The 19,873-nt window shown below is 39.8% G+C and overlaps 1 protein-coding gene across 1 annotated transcript in view; it reads right to left on the bottom strand.

Annotated features, from left to right (window-relative positions):
* Nucleotides 1-19,873, bottom strand: part of PARD3B (par-3 family cell polarity regulator beta) — a 966,908-nt gene that overhangs the window by 383,277 nt on the left and 563,758 nt on the right. Inside the window, exons 12-14 of the mRNA XM_090282860.1 lie at nucleotides 13,098-13,268; nucleotides 8,577-8,709; nucleotides 3,487-3,586 (exon numbers count right to left, since the gene is read on the bottom strand). Coding sequence (XP_090138986.1) covers nucleotides 3,487-3,586; nucleotides 8,577-8,709; nucleotides 13,098-13,268 — 404 coding nt within the window. The remainder of the gene's footprint in view (nucleotides 1-3,486; nucleotides 3,587-8,576; nucleotides 8,710-13,097; nucleotides 13,269-19,873) is intronic.

Here is a 19,873-nt window from a genome sequence, read left to right as displayed (position 1 = left end):
TCACTTGGCTTTCCAAACCTAAATTGCCCTTCCACCACTTCTCTGCCCATTAAGCCCCTTTCTGTTCTCCAAGGAACCATTTCAACATTACTTCTCCTGTAACATCTTCCTTGATACCTGCAGAGTTAGTGACCCATTCCTCTGGCTTCCAACAGCATTGTGCATCCAATGCTCATCAAGCAGGCTGCTTCCTGATAACCTGTCTGTCTCTTCAAGAGGAGACTTCATTCCTCATGGGCAGAGATGTTTTCCAATTTGTGTTTCTTCCGCAGTGCCTAGCTTAGAGATCCATAAACATTTTTGAATGGATGAGTGAGCAAATTAATGACTTAATGATCTAATACTATGGAGAAAGAGAAAAATAAATAAAGCCTGAGATAATAACATAATTTTGATTGAAAGGAGGTTACTGTAGATGGTGAAGAGAGCAATTCTAGTACAGTGGTGAGAACAGAAACCTAAACACAGAGGGTTAGAGAGGAAGAGGGGGGAAAAGAAATGAAAGTTACTGTTTCAAATCATGTAATGAACATTTACAGCAACAACGGCCAATAGAAGCTGTTTTTCAAGATCATGGAATAAAGTGCTTTACTTAAAAGGACAGGAAGAAAAAGTCTGTGGAGACACTGAAGCATCTACAATGGTAGTAGCTAATTCTCAATAATTCTATCTCTGTGACATCTCTGAACTCCTGTCTCTCTCTCCTGAAGGTTTGTCATCTTTTAGCATAGGAAGCTAGTTAGGTATTAACAAAAGAGAAGTGAGGAAACTGGCTGAGCTTGATTAAGTTGGGAAACTAGGGTTTCCCAGTCTCTCCAGGGAATAGCCGCCATGGCTCTGCCAAAGGGATTATCATCCAAGTGGGCAGGAAAGTCTAGTTTTCCCTTCACCCCAGAGAACACTGGCAGCCTCCCCTGGATTAATGGGGAACAACAGGAAGGTAAAGGGGCAAGTCCTTTCACTGGATACATGTACAGTAGGTGCCAAAATGGCGACCATAAAGCGAAGGAGACAAATTCGGGAAACAGATTGGACAGGAAAAAGGCACAAAGCCCAGGAAAGGGATTGGAGAGGGGGAGGAACAAGCATAGCCTGGGAAGATCCTGGAACGAGACTGGATGGTTTGAGAGAAAGCTTAACCCTTCCCAAACCCAAGGAAATACAGGGAAACTTAACAAAGGTCCAAGTCTCTTCAGCAGCTGGGCAAGCCAAAGTGCAGTGCCCACAGCTGGCAGGACAGGGCGGCAACAGAGACTAAGCTAGACTACTGGAGCCTCCGATGCCGGGGTAATGGCACAGCAGCGCTGGGCCCTGGCCCTCCCCTGGGCTTGGTGGATGAGGCTTTGGGTGTGGCGTGTCTGCCAGCAGTGAATGCGATCTACCAGCTGAGTGCCTAATGGAGTACGGCAACCTTTTCTTGCTTTCCTTCTTTTTTAAAGATGTTTATTTATTTATTTTTAGAAAGAGGGGGAGGGAGAGAGAAAGCATTGACGTGACAGAAACATAGAAACATCGATCAGTTGCCTCTCGTAGGCCCCCAGCTGGGGACCTGGCCTGAAACCCGGGCATGTGCCTTGACTGGGAATCGAACTGAACCTTTTGGTTTGTGGGATGATGCCCAACCCACTGAGCCACGCCAGGTGGGGTGTGCAGCAGCCTTTTCAAAGGTGCTCTGATAAGTCTTGCCATTATTGCTTAAATTCCTCTTTCATAACAGTCTCTGAGATTCCTTTCTCACCTCACGGCAAGAACCTATTTCCAAACCATGCCAGGGCAGACCCAGTCTTTCTCTGGTAACAATCTGGAAGTGTCTCCGCATCCTCCCCAGGACAAGTCCTCAGTACCGTTCACTTTCATTGCCTCAAAAGGGATCCAAAGAGGCTGCTTTTAGTAAATATTAACCCACCTCCATTTGCCTGGTGCATGTTACACACAACTAAAATCTGGGTCATATCATGTTACTGTCTGCTGAAACCCTACAAAAAGATATTACTGTCTACAGAATTAAATCTATATCCCTATCCTTGCACTCTGGGCTTTATCCTCCAGCCAATCAGCCATGGTACAAGTTGTACAAATCAACTAACTTCCCACCACTGTCCTGTCCCTTTTACTCTTCTTTCTCTCTGAAGTCCCCCTTCTTCCTGGGCTGGCTTCATGGCCATCTCATACTCATGTTACAGTTCAGCTCAACGCCACATTTTTCCATAATGTTTTCTCTTCTGCTCTATCTGGAAATATTCTCCTCTGCCTTAAATGTTCAGAGCATTTTGTCTATACCTTCTGGTAACTATCACTTTGTTCCTTGTGTTCTATTGTCACTTTTACGTACTAGTCTACCATCTTCTTGAGCGTATGGTTTACAACTGATCCTTCTTGGCACTATCCTAACAGTTCTGCACATATATACATGATAAACACTGAAGTAGAATATATAAAGTTATTTTTAAATGGAATTTTTAATGCCACGGGTCTGTCATTTTTGATTCAGGATTGAGGTAGGAAGTGGAAATGAATAAACAAAATTAAATCTGTCTAGCTAGTCTTTCAAGAAACCCCCAGAGACACTGATCTAGAACTTCACTGCGGTTATTAATCTAGTTTGTGAATTGTCTTTGAGTAAGAAAGCTGACCTCAAAAATGTAGGACTGATAAATGTCCTACAGGGATAGGTAAATGTAGGTAAGCGTCCAGCTGATAAAGTTAGCTCTACTCTTGTGCTGCTTTATTTTTCCAAGATTGCAACAAAAGGTATAAGAGGAGTAACACTAGCATGGCTGCAAGAAAAACTGGAAAAATTTCACAGGATTATCATGGGACAGCGAATGGAATAAAATACACAGTTTTTAATAGCCATAATAAATACAGAAAATAGCAAAGGGGCAATTTAATGATTTTTAAAACTCATCAGAACAAAATCTATGAATTCCACTCGTCAAATGGTGTGTATGCTTAGTAAATCTCTCTCTCTTATGCCTGTGTGATTATAAAAAACATTGATTTTTTTTTGGTTTCTATTACAGAATGCACATAATATTGGACACCTTTCAATATTTTAGATTATATATGGTATTGCTTTAATTTTTAGATTCCATTAGTTTTCTTGGAACAGCTATTTTTAAAATACCTTTAGGGTTTGCCAATTACAAATAAAGAAAAAAAAACATACCTAAGCATTACGTCTTCTCAGTTTTGTTTTATACCTGCCTATATTTTTCTTTGAGGTCTATTGTTCTAGTTTTTTAACTTGACAAAAGAAATTTCAGCAATTTTCTTAAATATTTTATAATATGATGAATCTTAACAAATTCCAGGAAGCAAAATACAAACAATCAAAGCTTTCAAGTATGAGAAGCTTTCCCTGGAAAGGAATTATAGACCCAATGAGAGTTCCATCTGGAAAGAACTAGAGTGAAAATAAGCTTGTTGGGTTTTCCAAGAAAAACCATAACAAGGAACATTTATGGTCTATCAGTGTATTGATACCTGTGGCTGTAATCTTCAAGGCCCAATTCCAGAATGGGATGGGGTGGTGGGGAAGGTGGTAGTTCATTCTCAGCCCATGCATCACTGGGAAGCAACAGCTCTACAAACAAAGAACAAATAAAGCTGTAGTGAACTGGAGGCAGAATTGTTCAGTGTCTGGTTTTGCTTCAGTCCAACTCTCAGACACAAGTTTCACCAACACATAAGCCAACGCTGAAATAAATAAGTCCTCAGATGGAACAGAAGGATTTGTAGGAGAGCTAATGCAGCCTGTCCCAGGAAACCTAAGGCTGCTAGTATGTTTTTACACTGGTGACCTGCTGGCAACTCGTGGCAAGCCCATGCGTCTTCACTGCCTTTCCAAACGTAGGAAAGGCTGATGTACATTCATTTGTGATTTGTGGAAGATTAACAACGCCATTTCTTTTATGGCAACAGTTTTGTAAACAAGACTCTATAATGAATGCTCTGGATTATATGGTGATGTAAGCATTTGCCTTAATGACAAAAAGTACTTAAAACCATGAGATACAGTATATCTACTCACCACTTAGACACAGTAGAGAGGAAAAAACACTATTTTTGCTTGTGTTTCGTAATAACATCCCTGGGTTTGGGGCCTTGCGACCAAAAGAGTGGGGTCTGAATTTTGGCTTTCTGACCCACCAAAAATGTGTACTTTTTCAGTCTATTTAAAAAAAAAAAATTAGATACATATCCTGAATATTATTGTTGAGATCTTTTTTGTGTATCTGCGTGCTCAAGATCCTGTGCATTATGTCATTTCATGCTCATCTTAAACAACAATATTAAATAATGTATAAAAAGCATTGGTGAGCATCCTGAGTATGGGTATAGTTTGTGGAGTAAGACTGCATGCTTTCAATCATGGCTCCTAATGCTGTTTTAACTTGGACAAATTGGCCAATTTCTTTTTTGTTGATTCTTTGTCTCTGGTACATTTTTAAACAACATAATAGATGCTGGTCCAAATAGCTTTGTTAAGCCCTATATCAGTGTGAAAATCTGGAAATCTTATCTCTTATAAATAATATTTCTCAATTTTATTGAGTGTAAGTTTTAATGGTCATTCTACAATTGTGGGCAAAAGTAAGTTTAGAGTTGTTCATATGGAAAATAATGCAATAATTAATAATAATACAACAATAAACTCTGTGTTTCACATACTCACAACTGTAAATCTACTTTTGCCCCACCCTGTATACGTTTGCCTGTGAACGTTGATGATGCACCCTGTAGTCACTGCTCCATTGATGACCAAATGACCTTCATTTTTACCAACATCTTTTATTGTTACTCGTTATATAGAATCCATCCTGCCAGGGCAAGATCAGGAAAAGAAAAGGGGGGGGGGAGGGATTGTGACTTTAGACAAGGGCTCAGCAAGCTATTGCTCTGGTTGAAACCAGGCCCACCTCTTGCATCTGTTTTGTACCTAAAGTTGCATTACACACGGTCATACCCATTCACTTCTGTACTGTCTATGGCTGGCGGAGTTAAGGAGTGGCAACAGAGACTCTCTGATCCACAAAGCCTAAAATATTTACTGCCTAGCCCTTCCCAGGCAACGTTTGCTGACCCCTGCTTTAGACTCTTCTTGACACTAACAGCATTGTATTCATCTTTGCATCCCTGATAATGTATTCTGAGCAATGGAGGTTATCCAATAAATATCAGTCAAATCAAAGAGTATAATTCAATTTCTGAACATCACTGTAGAGGTAGTATCTTATATGCTATGGAGGGAGGGATGGGTATATGCTGGTTCCCAGGAAAAGACACATTTGAAATAATGACACTAATACGTGTCTCCTCAAAGGACCCCAGGGAACATAGGGGACCTCCGGGGTGATTCTGGGCAGACTTGGGGCAATGGGTGACTGAGGCAGGGGCTGGGGTGAACTTGAGCTGAAAGGAGGGGTGATGCGAGCTGTGGAAGAAGTCATAACAAACAGAGGCAAACTGCGCTTAGGCTATTGCTTGGCCTGTGGTGAGATCTGCCAGCAAGATTCTTCAGGAAATACAGTGTTGGTGGACTTCACTACCATTCAAACACCTAATAGGATTTTACAGGAGACCCCCGGGAAACAACCTCCATCCTTATTACCGTCTTGGAACACCACACTTTTTCCACTGAAGGCATTGCTAGCAATTCTCCAATTCAAATGTGAATTTTATGGTGTTACAATTTCTACAAATGTTAGTTCTAAAAATGCCTTTTCTGTGTAACAGCTTGACAGGAATATGTATGTATAAAAAATAACCGTGGAACTGTGGGTGGTATGTACTATTATTACAAAAATAGATGGAACACAGCATATCAACATTGGATTTTTAAATATACAAAGGAAAGGCAAAAGGGAAGAAAAAAAGTTAATGTTTTGGCTGTAACAGTTCCTCTCCTCACTAGACATTACATTTTGTCAAATCAATCTTGTTTTTCTAAAAGAGCTCCTTAAAAAAGTTGGTTTTGGTGAGTCAACACTCTCTCAGGTTTTATGAGTCTTAATGACCTATTGCCACCTCCCATGCACTGAAACTCAGGAACTCTCAATGGTTCTCAAAATTTAAAATGTTATTAATATTACAAAGAGGTGATGGTCATGACATTCTTCTACAACGTCATATTTATAAATTCTGTTATATATATTTTTTGTCTCTTAAGTCTATAAGCTTATATAAAAAGTAAGAGAATTTTATCTGGTCATTTACAATTAAAATTTAATGAGTCTATGCTTTGTAGACCTAGTTCTTGTAACATAGTATATCACAGATACATAAGAAAATAATAAAATAGATGCTTCCTAAGTCACTTCTTGAAAGAACTAGGTTTTTCATGTTTACCTTAGAAATCTGAGGTCAGGGAGGGAGTGCAGTAGGAACCTTATAGGCAGCTGATCTGCTTGGGTTTTTCACTGATGTAAACACTGTTCTACCTGGATCTGTGTCTCAGGAAGAAGAGAACAGACAGAACCTCCCAACCTCCCAGGGATTGTCTGTGGCCACTTATGCCTAAAGAAACTCCAATTGTCCAGTGGAAATACAAACGCTGAATATTCTATTGATGTTCCAAAGTATTATTACATTATGTTTATAAGTACATTGTTTTGAGTATACTTTATTATTTAAAAACTTTTTTTCTGGTTGTAGTTTTACACTTTATGTAGTTCCACAGTTTCATTATTTTAGCCTTTGTTATCCTTCCCAGATATTATCAATTTCCTTGAATATTTCAATGTTCCCTAAAAATGTACTGTGTAATTATCACTTCAGCATCAATTTTTTTATAGGTACTGAAAATGAAACAAGATGGGAGGTAATATGCCCAGTGTTCCTATGGATGTCACTGATATAATTAGGAATAGAATCCTGAACTTGGATTGTCGCTGATCATGTTGCTTGAAAATTAAATGACAACCAAAATCATATTAACACTAGATATTTTAATATGGTTGTGACAATGGAGAAGGCTGTTCTAGAAACTTGCTGTCCCTTCCCCAGATTCTCCTGCTTCTGGGATTTAAGGTCTCAGGAGGAGATCTTGCTTTGTCAAGAAAAAATTTAATTTTAAAGAAGAAGAGACATACTGAATATTTCTTTATCTGATAAAAGATGAAGTTGGATTCTAATGGACATTTTTAGTATCACATAAAAGGATTTCAACAGTTTCAAGGGATTAAGTGAGACAGGGCCTGTGCTGTGGTTCAGGGAATAAACCTGAGTCAGAGAGACAGGAGTTGAATCCAGGCTCTGTGTGGATCAAGTATGTGGCCTTGGGTCAATTATTTGCTCTCTCCAGTTTTCTATTTTTTCATCTGTAAAATGAGGATAATAATATTACCCATTTCGAGGGTGCATATAAATTGCTTAACACAGTATCTAACAGCCAGTAAACAATAAATGGTCACAGCTGTTGCTGCTGATCTCACTAAAATGGAGGAATTCAGAGTGAAAAACAGCATCCCATTCTGATGCAACAATTTAATCTACAGAAACCTTTGTACCAATCTCAGAGTTGAGAAATTGTTCCCACATAGTTAACTTCTGGTAGCATCTCAAGTGTAAATAAAGGACTGATTACATAAACAGAACTCCATTCAATAGCTCACTGTGACTACTGAATGTGATACTGTAGAATACTCAAGGGCATAGTAAGGTGTTCATAATGTGTTATTAACTAAAAAAGAATTTCGTAAACATTACGTATAGTATATCCATTTCCATTGCACTTTATGTACACCTATTACATAAAGACTCGAAATATATACATAAAAATGTTATTGATTAGTATCTTTGATAGAAATATGAATGACATTGAATTTCCTTTTTATTGTTTTTCTCTAAATATTTTGTAATGAATATGTATTGCTTTTACAATGCAAAGATGAAAATTATTATAGAAAGGTGATTCAGGGAAATAAAAGAATTCTCTTAGTGACCTGAAGTATAATTTTTGATAAGCAAAGAATTAACTCTAAGTGTCTTCCATCTAGAGCTCAGCTAGAAGATCCACAGCAGATAATAAGGGAAGGACAGTGCATAACAGGAACATTCCACTGTCACATACTTGTCTCGGTACGTGGGACTTACCTCACTCATCTTAGAATCAAGCACAAATCTCTGAATCATGGGATAACCATTTCATGATTTAATACTAGTCCACACCTTTTTTTAAGTTTAGTAATTTATACTCCTTAACTTCCAATATTAAGATTGTAAAAAACAAAAACAAAAACAAACAGTTGCCATGTTGTTTCTCCAGGCATGGTTTGTTTTACACCTAACCCTCCATGTTTGGGGCATCGAGCACAGAAACTGTCATTTAAGCTGGAGCCAATGCCAGGAATCTGCTTCACAACTTCTGAATCAGCTCTCCCGCCCACCTCTGTGTTCATGACTCAGAGGAACAAAGTCTGCACTTAGTTTAATTAACTCCTCTTTGTTTCCTTCTCTCTTCTTCCCCTTCTTCCCCTTCCCCTTCCTCTTCCTCTTCCTCTTCTTCTTTTGAAAAAGAACAGACTGGTGTTTGCTCACACCATTTGAGTGGATGACAACAGATAGACTCTTACCTCTCTGTTTGTCTTGTGGACTGTAAGTGCTAAATGGATGCAAAGTGCCATTATTATTTCTCCTGTAGGTGGTCACAGCATTTTGACAGTTCTCAAAGCATGGCTTAGAAAATGCCCCACACTCTGCAGCCTCCTAAGGGATGAAAATAAAAATTACATTTGCTTTTTAACTATGTTCTGACTCAGTCAATGAAAGCAAAGCAAAAGAATGATCAGTTTATTAATAATCTTTTCAGAGTCTATTGCACATAAATCCTCAGCTGTGGAAAATCAAAATGGACCTATGAGTTAAAACATCTTTGAATATGAAGTAAAAAATACTGACAATGTGGTGCTAAGGATTAGGAGTGCTGATAGCCAACACAAAAGAGGATTAACTTTATTATTCTACCCCCTCCCCTGCCCCACTTACAACTGGCTTCTTTCAGTTTTTCTTCCATCTGGGAGTACAGCTTGTGGCAGTGTCAACACAAGAGTACAGTTCATGCCAAGGATGTTTCTCTGCCAACCAGCTGGTTCCCCCTTCTCTCCCTGTTGACTGAGTGCACATGCCGCAGGACAAGTCAGAACCCAAGCACGTTTGTCACGGAAATGTCATGAGTGTGTCCCACTGCAGACACTGGGTCTCTTGGCCAGCAGCTTAAAACAAAGTGCTGTGACAATGCCAGGCTGTGGTCCTCGTAAGACATTCTCCCTCCGTCCCCATATTTCACCCTCCTATTTTGCATTTCTGTAAACAAATTAAAATTTCCTTAAAACTGCTGTATCCAGAATAACACCCCCCAAGCCATGTTCCACAGGTGTGGGAGAGGCAACACGAGGGGGCAATTATAGAGAGCTATTTGTTCACAAGGAATGAGTCACAGAGAACTGGGTTTTGTTCTTGCTCATACTATGTGTCTTCCTAACAGATTTCAAGGAAGTCACTTGGAAGCCATCTCATGGCTGTGCCCTTGACCACTTATGAGAGGAACATGCCACAGAGACAAAGTACTGAGTCCCAAAGCTCTTTCCTTCTGATAAGGGCATTTGGCCCAAACAATGCATTTGATTTATACTTTCCTCTTTAGATACAAAAACTCGGTATCCTGATAGTTAAACAAAATAGTTAGAACATTCAATGCATTTACACATTCTTAATAATTACAGTATTTTCAACTGCTGAAGGTCCTTTAGCTTTTTGTCAAGCCTTTTAACATTTTTTCCACACCCAGTGTTTCCACAGCCAGTGTTTCCACAGCCTTTGCCTCTATACTGCTATGCAAACCAAGGCTGGTGCTCAGCAAACTTCTGTTAATGCTGGAGCCCTGGCAGGCAGGAGAGGTAGAACTTACCTTGCATAGCCTCACGCTATTTAAAAAAAAAATCATTGGTTAATAAAACTATTTGGTTTCAGGTGCACAATTCTATAATACATCATCGGTATACTGCATCATGTGCTCAGCACCCAAGTCAAGTTCCCTTTCATCACCATTTAACCCCCCATTACTCTCTTCCACCTCCCCCCACCATTTCCCTCTGGTAATCACCATACTGTTGTCATGCTTTGATTTAACAACAACAAGAAGAAAAAAAATTATTTTTTCCTGCTTTCCCAGCTCTTTGATAAATGATATAATCGATATCCCAACAACTGATCAGTAACCAGCCTAATTAAAGTATTCAGCCTGTAAAATAGAGCTGTCATGCAGCCCTCCATTAGTGTCCCAGCCAATAAAAAATATAATGGATTTTTAAACATACTCTGTGCTTCTACCAAGATGAGCCTGCAGCAAGAAGGAAAATGTTTTGGGGAATGGAAAAAAAACAGGTCATAACCCATTTTTTAACACCAAGTCTCCAGGCTCAAATAGAATTACAATTGAATCTCAAGCTCATCCTTTGAAAAACATGTTTCTGTTTAAAATGATTTTGATTCAATCAAGAGCTCATTATGTATTCTTTACAAGGTCCTCATCAAAACTGTTTACGTATCTTGTACATCTGGGTAATGTGGGAAAATAACCCAACAACTATATATTTTGACTTTTCTTAAGTAGCTTCTTCAATTTTTATATCAATATAAGGTTCAAGTAACCATGATGGTATTCTTGACGCCAAGTCTAACTAATTTGTCTGAATGTATGAGCAGTGCAGAGACCCTTTTTCTAGGGTACAGATGCTTCTTGATTTTACCTGGGGGTGATGCGGTGCCACAGGAGAATACACCAAAAACATGAGCATACAGCATATGTTTTGACATAGTAAAACACAGATTTGGGGTATCAAATAGCTGCAGATTATTTTTTTTCAATTTAATAAAGATTAGCTGTTTTAAAAGAGAAACATGCTCTTTAACCTTCATGGTTACCATATGATTCTCAATAGCCGAGAGAGTCAAATGCCTGCTCGTTCCTCATGGAAAGCATGTAAATATTAAGAAAACTAAAAATGGATCTTGATTAACTATCCTCATAAAAATTGCTTTCTGTCCCATTTCTTATTCACAATGGATTCTCTAGTGAACTTCTGAGGATGGGCAACAAACTGAAAGTTTAGCACTTTCTTCTGATGGTATAACTGTCAACCCACCCCAGAGAATGAGAATTAAAATTAAACAAAACAAAACAAACAAACCGTATAATAAAGGAGAATGAAAATGATAAAATATCTCATCTATATGAGCCAAAATACAGAACATTTATCCACTAAGCAGTCATATGTTTTAGAGAAACACATAAAATTAGGGAAGATGAGAGGTGTGGGGATAACTAACTCTTAAAACACACACACACACGCATATAAGTATATGTATATATGTACACACACATACATGTATATGTATATATGTACACACACACATATTTAACTTTTGCTATCTGCACAGGTATGGTACTCTAAAGCAATGCCCTCCACAGTTTTCTATTAGTTTAAGCATATATTTTCCAAAAAAGATCTTAAGTGAGATCAAATACACTGATATACAGGCAAGGTGGTCATCCTTCATGCTCATCTCCAACAACTGGGTCCCATGAAGTTCTAGGGCTCTAGAGTAAGAACCAAATTAAACCAGAAAGGAGCCAATTCTCTCCTGGATGGAAGCAATGCATATGGTTTTATAACTATGTATATAAGTAAAACCCATTAAATATTCATGAAAGTCTCTCTGTCACTTAAGCAGACACAAATGTTGAAATCGAGTTGGCTCATTATATATAGTCTCCAGTAATTGGCCAATTTACATTTATTTAACATTTACAAGGTTATGTACAGGGGAGTAAAAAGGTACCATTACTTCTTTCCAATAGCTGATAATATAACAAAGTAAGATACAGTTTATGTGTACTACTTCAGCTTATCCTCTCAGATGAAGCAGGTCTCAGATGTAACCTTTATTCATTCATTCAACAATATTTATTAAGTGTCTCTGATGTGCTGGGAAATAAGGATACATTAAGGGATAAAGCAGACAAAAGTATCTGTCATCTGCAAGTCCCAGCACTCAACTATGAATGTCTTCACATTGCCAGGAAATGGCCAACCTGGGATTTTAACTCAAGTAATCCAAAACCACTTCTACTCTTGTTATTTTGAACACCCTTTATTTTTTTCTAAGTTGAACTTTTTATTAAAATTAATATTTTATATTGGTATGCTTTAATAGTATTCTATTTTAACTTTATTATTGTATTACAAACATGATTTGTTTTAGAGAATATATGTGTGATTTGTTGATGCTTAACTATTAATTACTATAAACTTTTTTCTTCTTTTCTTAAAATAATTTTAGCAGCATTTAATTTCCTCAAATATAAGAGAAAATGATGTTAATATAATTGTATAATAGAATAATATAATTTTTTAATATAAATATAATAATGTAATTGAAAGTGAAGTGTTTAGGAATGTTAGCATTTGAGAATATTTTATGCTTATACTTCATGTGGAGGGAAAATTATTCCTTATATTAAAAAAATCCATAAAGAAAACATAAAATTTCAAGTATATTTATTTAATGAAAAACATTAATTAATAACATGAAGCAAGCAGCTTGTGTAATAGACCAAATTCTAAATTAGTTAAGTCCCAATTCTGTCCTATCCATGTGTGCATTATGGGGGAGAATATAGGCAGCTGATTGAGCATTGTATGTATCTGATTAAGAACTTCCTATGATATGGACACTGTTAGCACATCAATCAAAAAGTATATAAAGAAGTTACATAATTTAATAATTTATTATGTGAATAAATCCTTATTCATAAAGTCCAGAGCACTAGGAATTTCTGGGGGGGAAAACTAGAAAATATGGACCTGTTACATTTGATAAATTACTTACTTTATATGCACATTTTTACACTTCCTAGTTATGCCTAAAATATAGAACCACCTCTTCACCACATAAATCCATCAGAGAACTTCTGGGGCATATTTTTCCAATTTCAGAATCAGTGTAAGTCTAGCTACCATACTAGTGATGCAAGTTTATATATTCAGGGGCCCACTTGGGTGATTTGCTGAGGGAAGTAAAGATTTGCCCACCTCCATCGGCCTCTCTGGCCTCCTCAGAATCACCAACTGGATCATCCCTCGTATGTTGCCTTCCATGGACATCGATCTCCTAAGTGTTTCCATAGCTTCGTGGTTGGACTTTCCCAAGAGGGATTCCCCATTAACTGCAATCAGCTGGTCATTCATCCGCAGACGACCATCCTAGGGCAGAGGAAAGAAAAATAGTATTAAACAGAGGGAAATTTGGTGATGACATGTGGCTGCTTCAGGGAAAAGTTCAAGTTTAAATATGAAAATAGAAAAAAAAAAGTCAGCTATTAGGAATGATTTATTTTCTATGACAGAAAAAGGTTCTGGAGCTTATCAAATAGTCACAAATACAAACGGGAATGAATTGTGTGAAAGTATTTTTTAGAAATCTTTGAGTCCTGAGATGCAATAATTTAGACATTTGTATAATGTCTCTTACTGAAATCTTTGGCAAGTATGCGAACCTCATTTGATTCTGCCATTTGCTTTGGCAGGGACCATGTTGCTGACTCCAGGAAAGGGGCTTGCCAATAAAAGGAAGTGGTCATATCACTTGAGACAAGGGTGTGCATTTTCAGGCACAGAGAGACATCATGCTTAAATGTCATATACTTGACAATAGTAATGTGTCTCCTGATATCGTTGCTAGTTCTACTGAATAGTGCTCAAATAAATCCCTGTGTTATTTTCTCCAGCACAACCAAAAAGTTGCTAGTCTGATAGTCTGCAAAAGAACCCAGAAGGGTCTAGTGAAGGACCAATTTGCTGTGATGTCTTCTGGCAGAAAAGCTTGAGGGAGGGGACTCTTAAGCTTTTTTGCAAGAAGGTTCTGACTGATGAGGACTTTTATGCAGCATCTCCAGGAAGGAATGGAGGCTCAGCATGTGAATAGACTAATTCAGTTCCCAAAACCAGTCTTCTTCAGCCAGAACCCCTCACAAATGGGAGTCTAGCAGTAGCCAGCTCTGCCGACAAAAGTACTTGAGGGGACCAGGGTGTATCTTCCCAACAGGCAGCCTGGGGGTGGGGGAATGCTTAAAATATTAACAGTCAGATTACAGACATTAGTTGTCTTATATCCATTTTCCACTAGGGTTGAAAGTTCTTGCTGAGGCACAGATGCTGTGTTAGGGATGTCATGCTGCTGTTGCTGCCACTGGTAAATTTAACAGAAATAACAGTAGGTGCATATAACAATTTGCTTTTCCAGAAATTTTTTCCCATCAAGTGATTCACACAGAACTCCAAGAAGTTAAGTAGATTAATGTTTTTATTCACATTTTACAGATAAGGGCCCTGGTTGGTTTAGCTCAGTGGATTGAGCGTCAGCCTGCGAGCTAAGTGTCGCTGGTTCGATCTTCCAGTCAGGGTACATCAGAGAAGGAAAACTCTGACTCCAAAAAACCTCCGCTGCCTTGTGGCATACCTCTTCAGGGGAAAGGCTAAGGGAGTAAACCCCGACAGAAAATCCGGAGCCGGAGTCCCTAAGGCGATTTGACGTTGTAGTCAACACCGGCAACTCCTGCGGCGCACCTGAACCCAAGCTGTATCGACTCCGTCTTTCCCTTGGACCCTTCAGCTGCGAAGAGAGGGGGGGTCTGCTGCATGGGCAACAGCAGACCCTCCATATTACCCTGCCCAGGCTCTGTAGCTTCAGCGTCATCACAAGATGTCGATTCAACACGGGAGGAGACAGATACCATGTCACTCCCGAGTCGGACTGCACAGCCATTCTCGGCGGTGCAGATAGACTCTTAAGAAGCTACACCATCATCTCTCGAGACGGACGGCTGCCGACGACGACGACGACGATGACAGATAAGGAAACTGAGGCAGGGAAGTAATGTAATTTTCCCCAGGTCACGAAAGCAAGTCAGAAACAAAGCAACTCAAGGTCAGGTTTCATGAACCTTGACTCTTCAGTCTCTCTGCTAGAACTCCCTCATTACTGCTCTCTAGACTACAGATGTCGTCGTCGTCGTCGTCGGCAGCCGTCCGTCTCGAGAGACGATGGTGTAGCTTCTTCAGAGTCTATCTGCACCACCAAGAATGGCTGTGCAGTCCGACTCGGGAGTGACATGGTATCTGTCTCCTCCCGTGTTGAATCGACATCTTGCGATGACGCTGAAGCTACAGAGCCTGGGCAGGGTAATATGGAGGGTCTGCTGTTGCCCATGCAGCAGACCCCCCCTCTCTTCGCAGCTGAAGGGTCCAAGGGAAAGACGGAGTCGATACAGCTTGGGTTCAGGTGCGCCGCAGGAGTTGCCGGTGTTGACTACAACGTCAAACCGCCTTAGGGACTCCGGCTCCGGATTTTCTGTCGGGGTTTACTCCCTTAGCCTTTCCCCTGAAGAGGTATGCCGCAAGGCAGCGGAGGTTTTTTGGAGTCAGAGTTTTCCTTCTCTGAACTACAGATGTAGAATGCTGAAATAAGGCAAGGGAAATATTAGAGTTTTTGCAATTGGAAGTCTCTGGGATCCATGTTCAAATTGTCAGAGTGAAATGCAGAAGGAAAATATTTCCTTAAGAAAAGAGAAAGCCAGACATACAGTGAACAATGGGACCAACCCTACAACTCTTGAAGAGAATCCTGCAGACAAGCTGGTAAGTTTTGACTAATGCAGTAGCAGATGGTCAGAGGACGTTCCTCTGCTGACAGCCGTGCTGGAGCGCTGATGTCCTCCTGGAGAGGCACTGCACAAGCCACTTGCTAGAGAGGGTGTTGGCCACGTGGGACCGCGGGGGGCTACCCTAAGGGGCACACGCCCTCTCCATGAAGACACTGAGATGGCAAGGCAATGGATGGATGAAGACGGGTGTGCAATCAGAGCTGTAAAATGTCTGAGCGGGCTGCCTCAGCAGAGTAATGTCCCCTCCCTTCCTCTTGTTCTCCCACTCCACTTAACCTTTACCCTGATTTGGAGCAAATCTGGAAATGAGATTTACAGGAAAGGCCAAGCGAGAAAGAAATCATCGCTTCATTTCTGTTATCTATTTTGAGTGAGGCACAAAAAGAACAAGATTAAGGTTACTGGAAACGGGGGTAAAACAAAAACAACCTTAATGGTTTAGTCCTATGAAGTGAGACATGACTCAAGAAATTACTCTATTTCGGCATTTAATGGAAGGAGGACTTTTGGGCTGACTCTTGAGAAGGAGGTTACGAGGGTCACTAGAAATCTCTTTACAACAACTGGAGATGGGTGTGTGGTTTTCAAAGAGGAGGAGGAAGCAGAAGAGTTGGATCAAGATCCTAGCTCTGTTAACAGGAAATGAGGTCTAATGTTGGATTTGTAGAGGCTTAGTCTTGGCAGGACACCTCGTCCTGTGTAACAGGAAGAAGAAAGATAAAGATGGAAATTTTATGAATATCTGTAGAATGAAGGAAATAAAATCTGAGTGAGATCCCACCTGGTAACCTCCTGTGAACCTTCTCTGTGAAGTATGGGAGGAGGTCTGCGTGAAGAGGTAACGAAAAGACAAGGAGATACAAGAAGAACTTTTTTTTCTTTTGGTAAAATAATCTCTTATGAACAGGTATTAAGCACAAGCTTTTATTTTCAGCTACATTCCAAGTCTCAAGCATGCAGAACTACGCTGAAGTAGAACATGTTTGCTGTATCCAAACCCTAAACACAAAGGCAGGGCAGGTCATCTCAGGACAACTGGGATTGCTTGCTTGCTTGCTTGATTGATTGATTTTTTAAGACATTCACACTAATCCCAAGTGTCACTTAGAGCTGTGGGCTTGATAAAAACCTACACACTCATTTTCGGGCTTGGCCTGTCTGCTGCTATTGGTGTGTGCTTTTCTTCCTAAAATGGGTAATTTCATTAAGGTGAAGCCACTAAGCACCATGTTGTCCTAACAGTTAGCATATAATCACAGAATTTAGAGTTGTAAGTATCCTTAGAGGTCACCTTGCCCACCTTCTTCTGTGCACACATAAATAATGTGGTCAAAGAGGATGATTAACCATTTATTGAACTCCTCTTAAGAGAAGCCTCTTAGATTAGGACTTGCTCAGCTAGTTAAGTCAAAGCTCAGTCAGAAGAGCCCAAGTCTGAACTTCTCAGCATTACCTATTCACTAACCGTTCTGTCTTCTACACAGGTGACCACGACTCATCCCTGCATCAGTAATGCTTCAAGAAAATTTGCAAAACCAAGGAGGACATGGTGTCACCTGGGAGAGAACCCCATACCAAAGCCAGCAGGGTGACAAAAGATGTGAAAACAGGAGACTGTGCTGGGTGACGGAAGAGCAAGGAAGCAAACCAGCAGAGGAAGAAAAACCCCTCTCTGCCCACCTGGCTGCATATACACGCATATCCAGGTCTAGTCTTGATCTAAAATGAAGTTCATTCAACAAGAAGCTCATTACTCCTCACTCATTAAATAGCTCTCAAAATTGTGTATGTCTATTCTGCTTTGGAATAATTTTGACAAGAAAAATATTTTAATGGTTTTATTTTATTTTTCTATTAATATTATGCTTAAGTAAATACTAAGGCATGGGGATGCTAAGTCTCATCAACTCATTTTATGTAAGTGAATTCAGCTATCCAAGGATATTATTTAGTAATCTAAGCATATTTTATTTCGTTATCATCTGGGCCATGCTTACATTTGTTAAAAAATAAAATAAAATCCCTTTCTGCTGAATGTTTGTATCCCCTCCCCTTCTCCCCAAAATTTGTATTTTGAAATCCTAACTCCCAACGTGAGGTTATTAGGAGGTGAGGCCGTCAGGGTGTGATTAGGTCTTGAGAATGGAGCCCTTATGAATGGGATTAATGCCATAAAAAGGGGCCCGAGAGGGAGATCCCTTGCTCCCTCTGCAATGTGAGGTGACAGCAAGAAGATGCCGATCTATCAACCCAAAGGGGCTTCCCACCAGACATCACATCTGCTGGTGCCTCGATATTAGCCTTTAGCCTCCAGAATTGTGGGAAAGGAATTTTTGTTGTTTCTAATCCAGCCAGTTTATATTATGTTACAGCACCTGATCACACTAGAACACTTTCCTCTTTAACCAAAAAGACAGCAGTTGCCGCTGGTAACCCTATAACCAACTCTATCTATCCTCAAGCCGGGAAGGAGTACCAGAAATTTCCAAAAGAGGAAGAAAAAAAGAGGAAGGAGAACAGCATAAAAATAAGAAGTAATTTCTTTAGGGCATTTTAGGACAAATGAAAACTGGTATGAGAGTAGGTCTCCTTCATTTCCTGGGCTTTATGTCTCACCAGTCCTCCCCTGGTCCTAACCCAGGAAGAAGAGTGGAGTGGGAGACAAGGTGTTTGAGCTTCAAATCTCCCTTTGATTGAACACCTAATATAGGCCAGTCCTTGTGCAAGTATTTTGCCTATGTTCTCTCATTCATTTCTTACAATAACCCTTTGATACTATTCTCCGCTACTTAAGAGATATAAAAGGGACGCTCAGAGTAATTAAGTGACTTGCTAAAGGGTCCTGGCATGATCAGGTCTTCTTGTTTTTGAGTCAGGCATGTACCTGTCATGCTATGTTGCTTCTGAAATCAGAGTTTGAGAGATGATTAAGGCACTAAAATTATTACTGACAATAATTATTAATGTTGTTCTACTTTGTGTAGTCATTGTGCTAAACCCTTCACATGCACTAGACAACTTAATCCTTACAACAATCCTATACGTTGGGGATTACTGCCCCATTTTATAAAATAAGACACAAAGAACCAGGTCAGTTGAGTGCATAATTACAAGTCACATTTCTAAAAGCAGATCTGAACTAGGTCTGGCTAACTCTGGAGTCCATGTTTTCAACTGCTTTGTTAGTGATTCTTGTCCTTTTGGGGACCTTAGACGTGATTCTTGTCCTTTTGGGGACCTTAGACTCCTTTGAGAATTTAATGAAAGCTACAGATTCTCACCTCTTTAAAATAAATATTTACACCCTGGTTTCTCCATAGGTGCACATCTGGACCAGCTAATTCTTTGTAGTCAGGAGGGTGTTTTATTTGTCCAGTGAAGCATATCCATGACTTCTGAGGGTGGGAGGAGTTCAGTGACCTTATAGTTTGGCTCCCACTATATTCAATGGTGCCTGGTTTCTACCTCTGCCATGATTACTGGTGACATTGCATGGCTTAACCCACCACTTTGGGCCAATTTCTTGTGAGGCCCCTTTACCCCTAAAGTTCTCATGACTACAGAGGGGAGAGTAAGAAAGCCACGGTAAAGAACTACTCTCCGCAAACCTGAGACAGCATGAGAGAGTGGGTTGGCTTTCCCAGGGGTAGCTGGCTGGTGCCCAAAGCCAGTCCGCATTAGGCCATGGTGTTGAGAGGATTAATCATGACCAGATGTCAGCTTCTGCCTCTGCATGTTTCTGAAGGGGCCCTCGGTAAAGCCTCCAGGGATAGTATCAATGCCCATAGCCCAAACCCCAAAGCCTGACGTTAGACTGCAGAACAGGATTCCTCTGGAGTGGGGTGGGCCTCTAGGCAAGGTGACACCTGATTGAGGGAGAGGATTGTCCTGAAAATAACTTTCTCAAGGCCCTAAAATCATTCCATGACAACTTCTACCTATTGTATTTTTGAAAAAAAGAAAGAAAAATATCCCAACCTAGAAAAGAACCTTGCAGTCCAGATTAAAATCATTTAACTTCACTTAAAAGCAGTAGCAATGAAAAGGAACAGAATAAATCAAGATTTTAAAGTATAGTTTTGCAAACTAAGAAGTGGAATAAAGAAAGTTGGTAGAACTGGAAGCACATTAATTCTTGTCTTGAAG

Source organism: Furipterus horrens, unplaced genomic scaffold, assembly GCF_987537825.1.
Source record: "Furipterus horrens unplaced genomic scaffold, mFurHor1.1.pri manual_scaffold_1, whole genome shotgun sequence".
NCBI lineage: Eukaryota > Metazoa > Chordata > Mammalia > Chiroptera > Furipteridae > Furipterus > Furipterus horrens.
The sequence above is the reverse complement of the archived record's forward strand: the minus strand, read 5'-3'. Positions and strand labels throughout refer to the sequence as shown.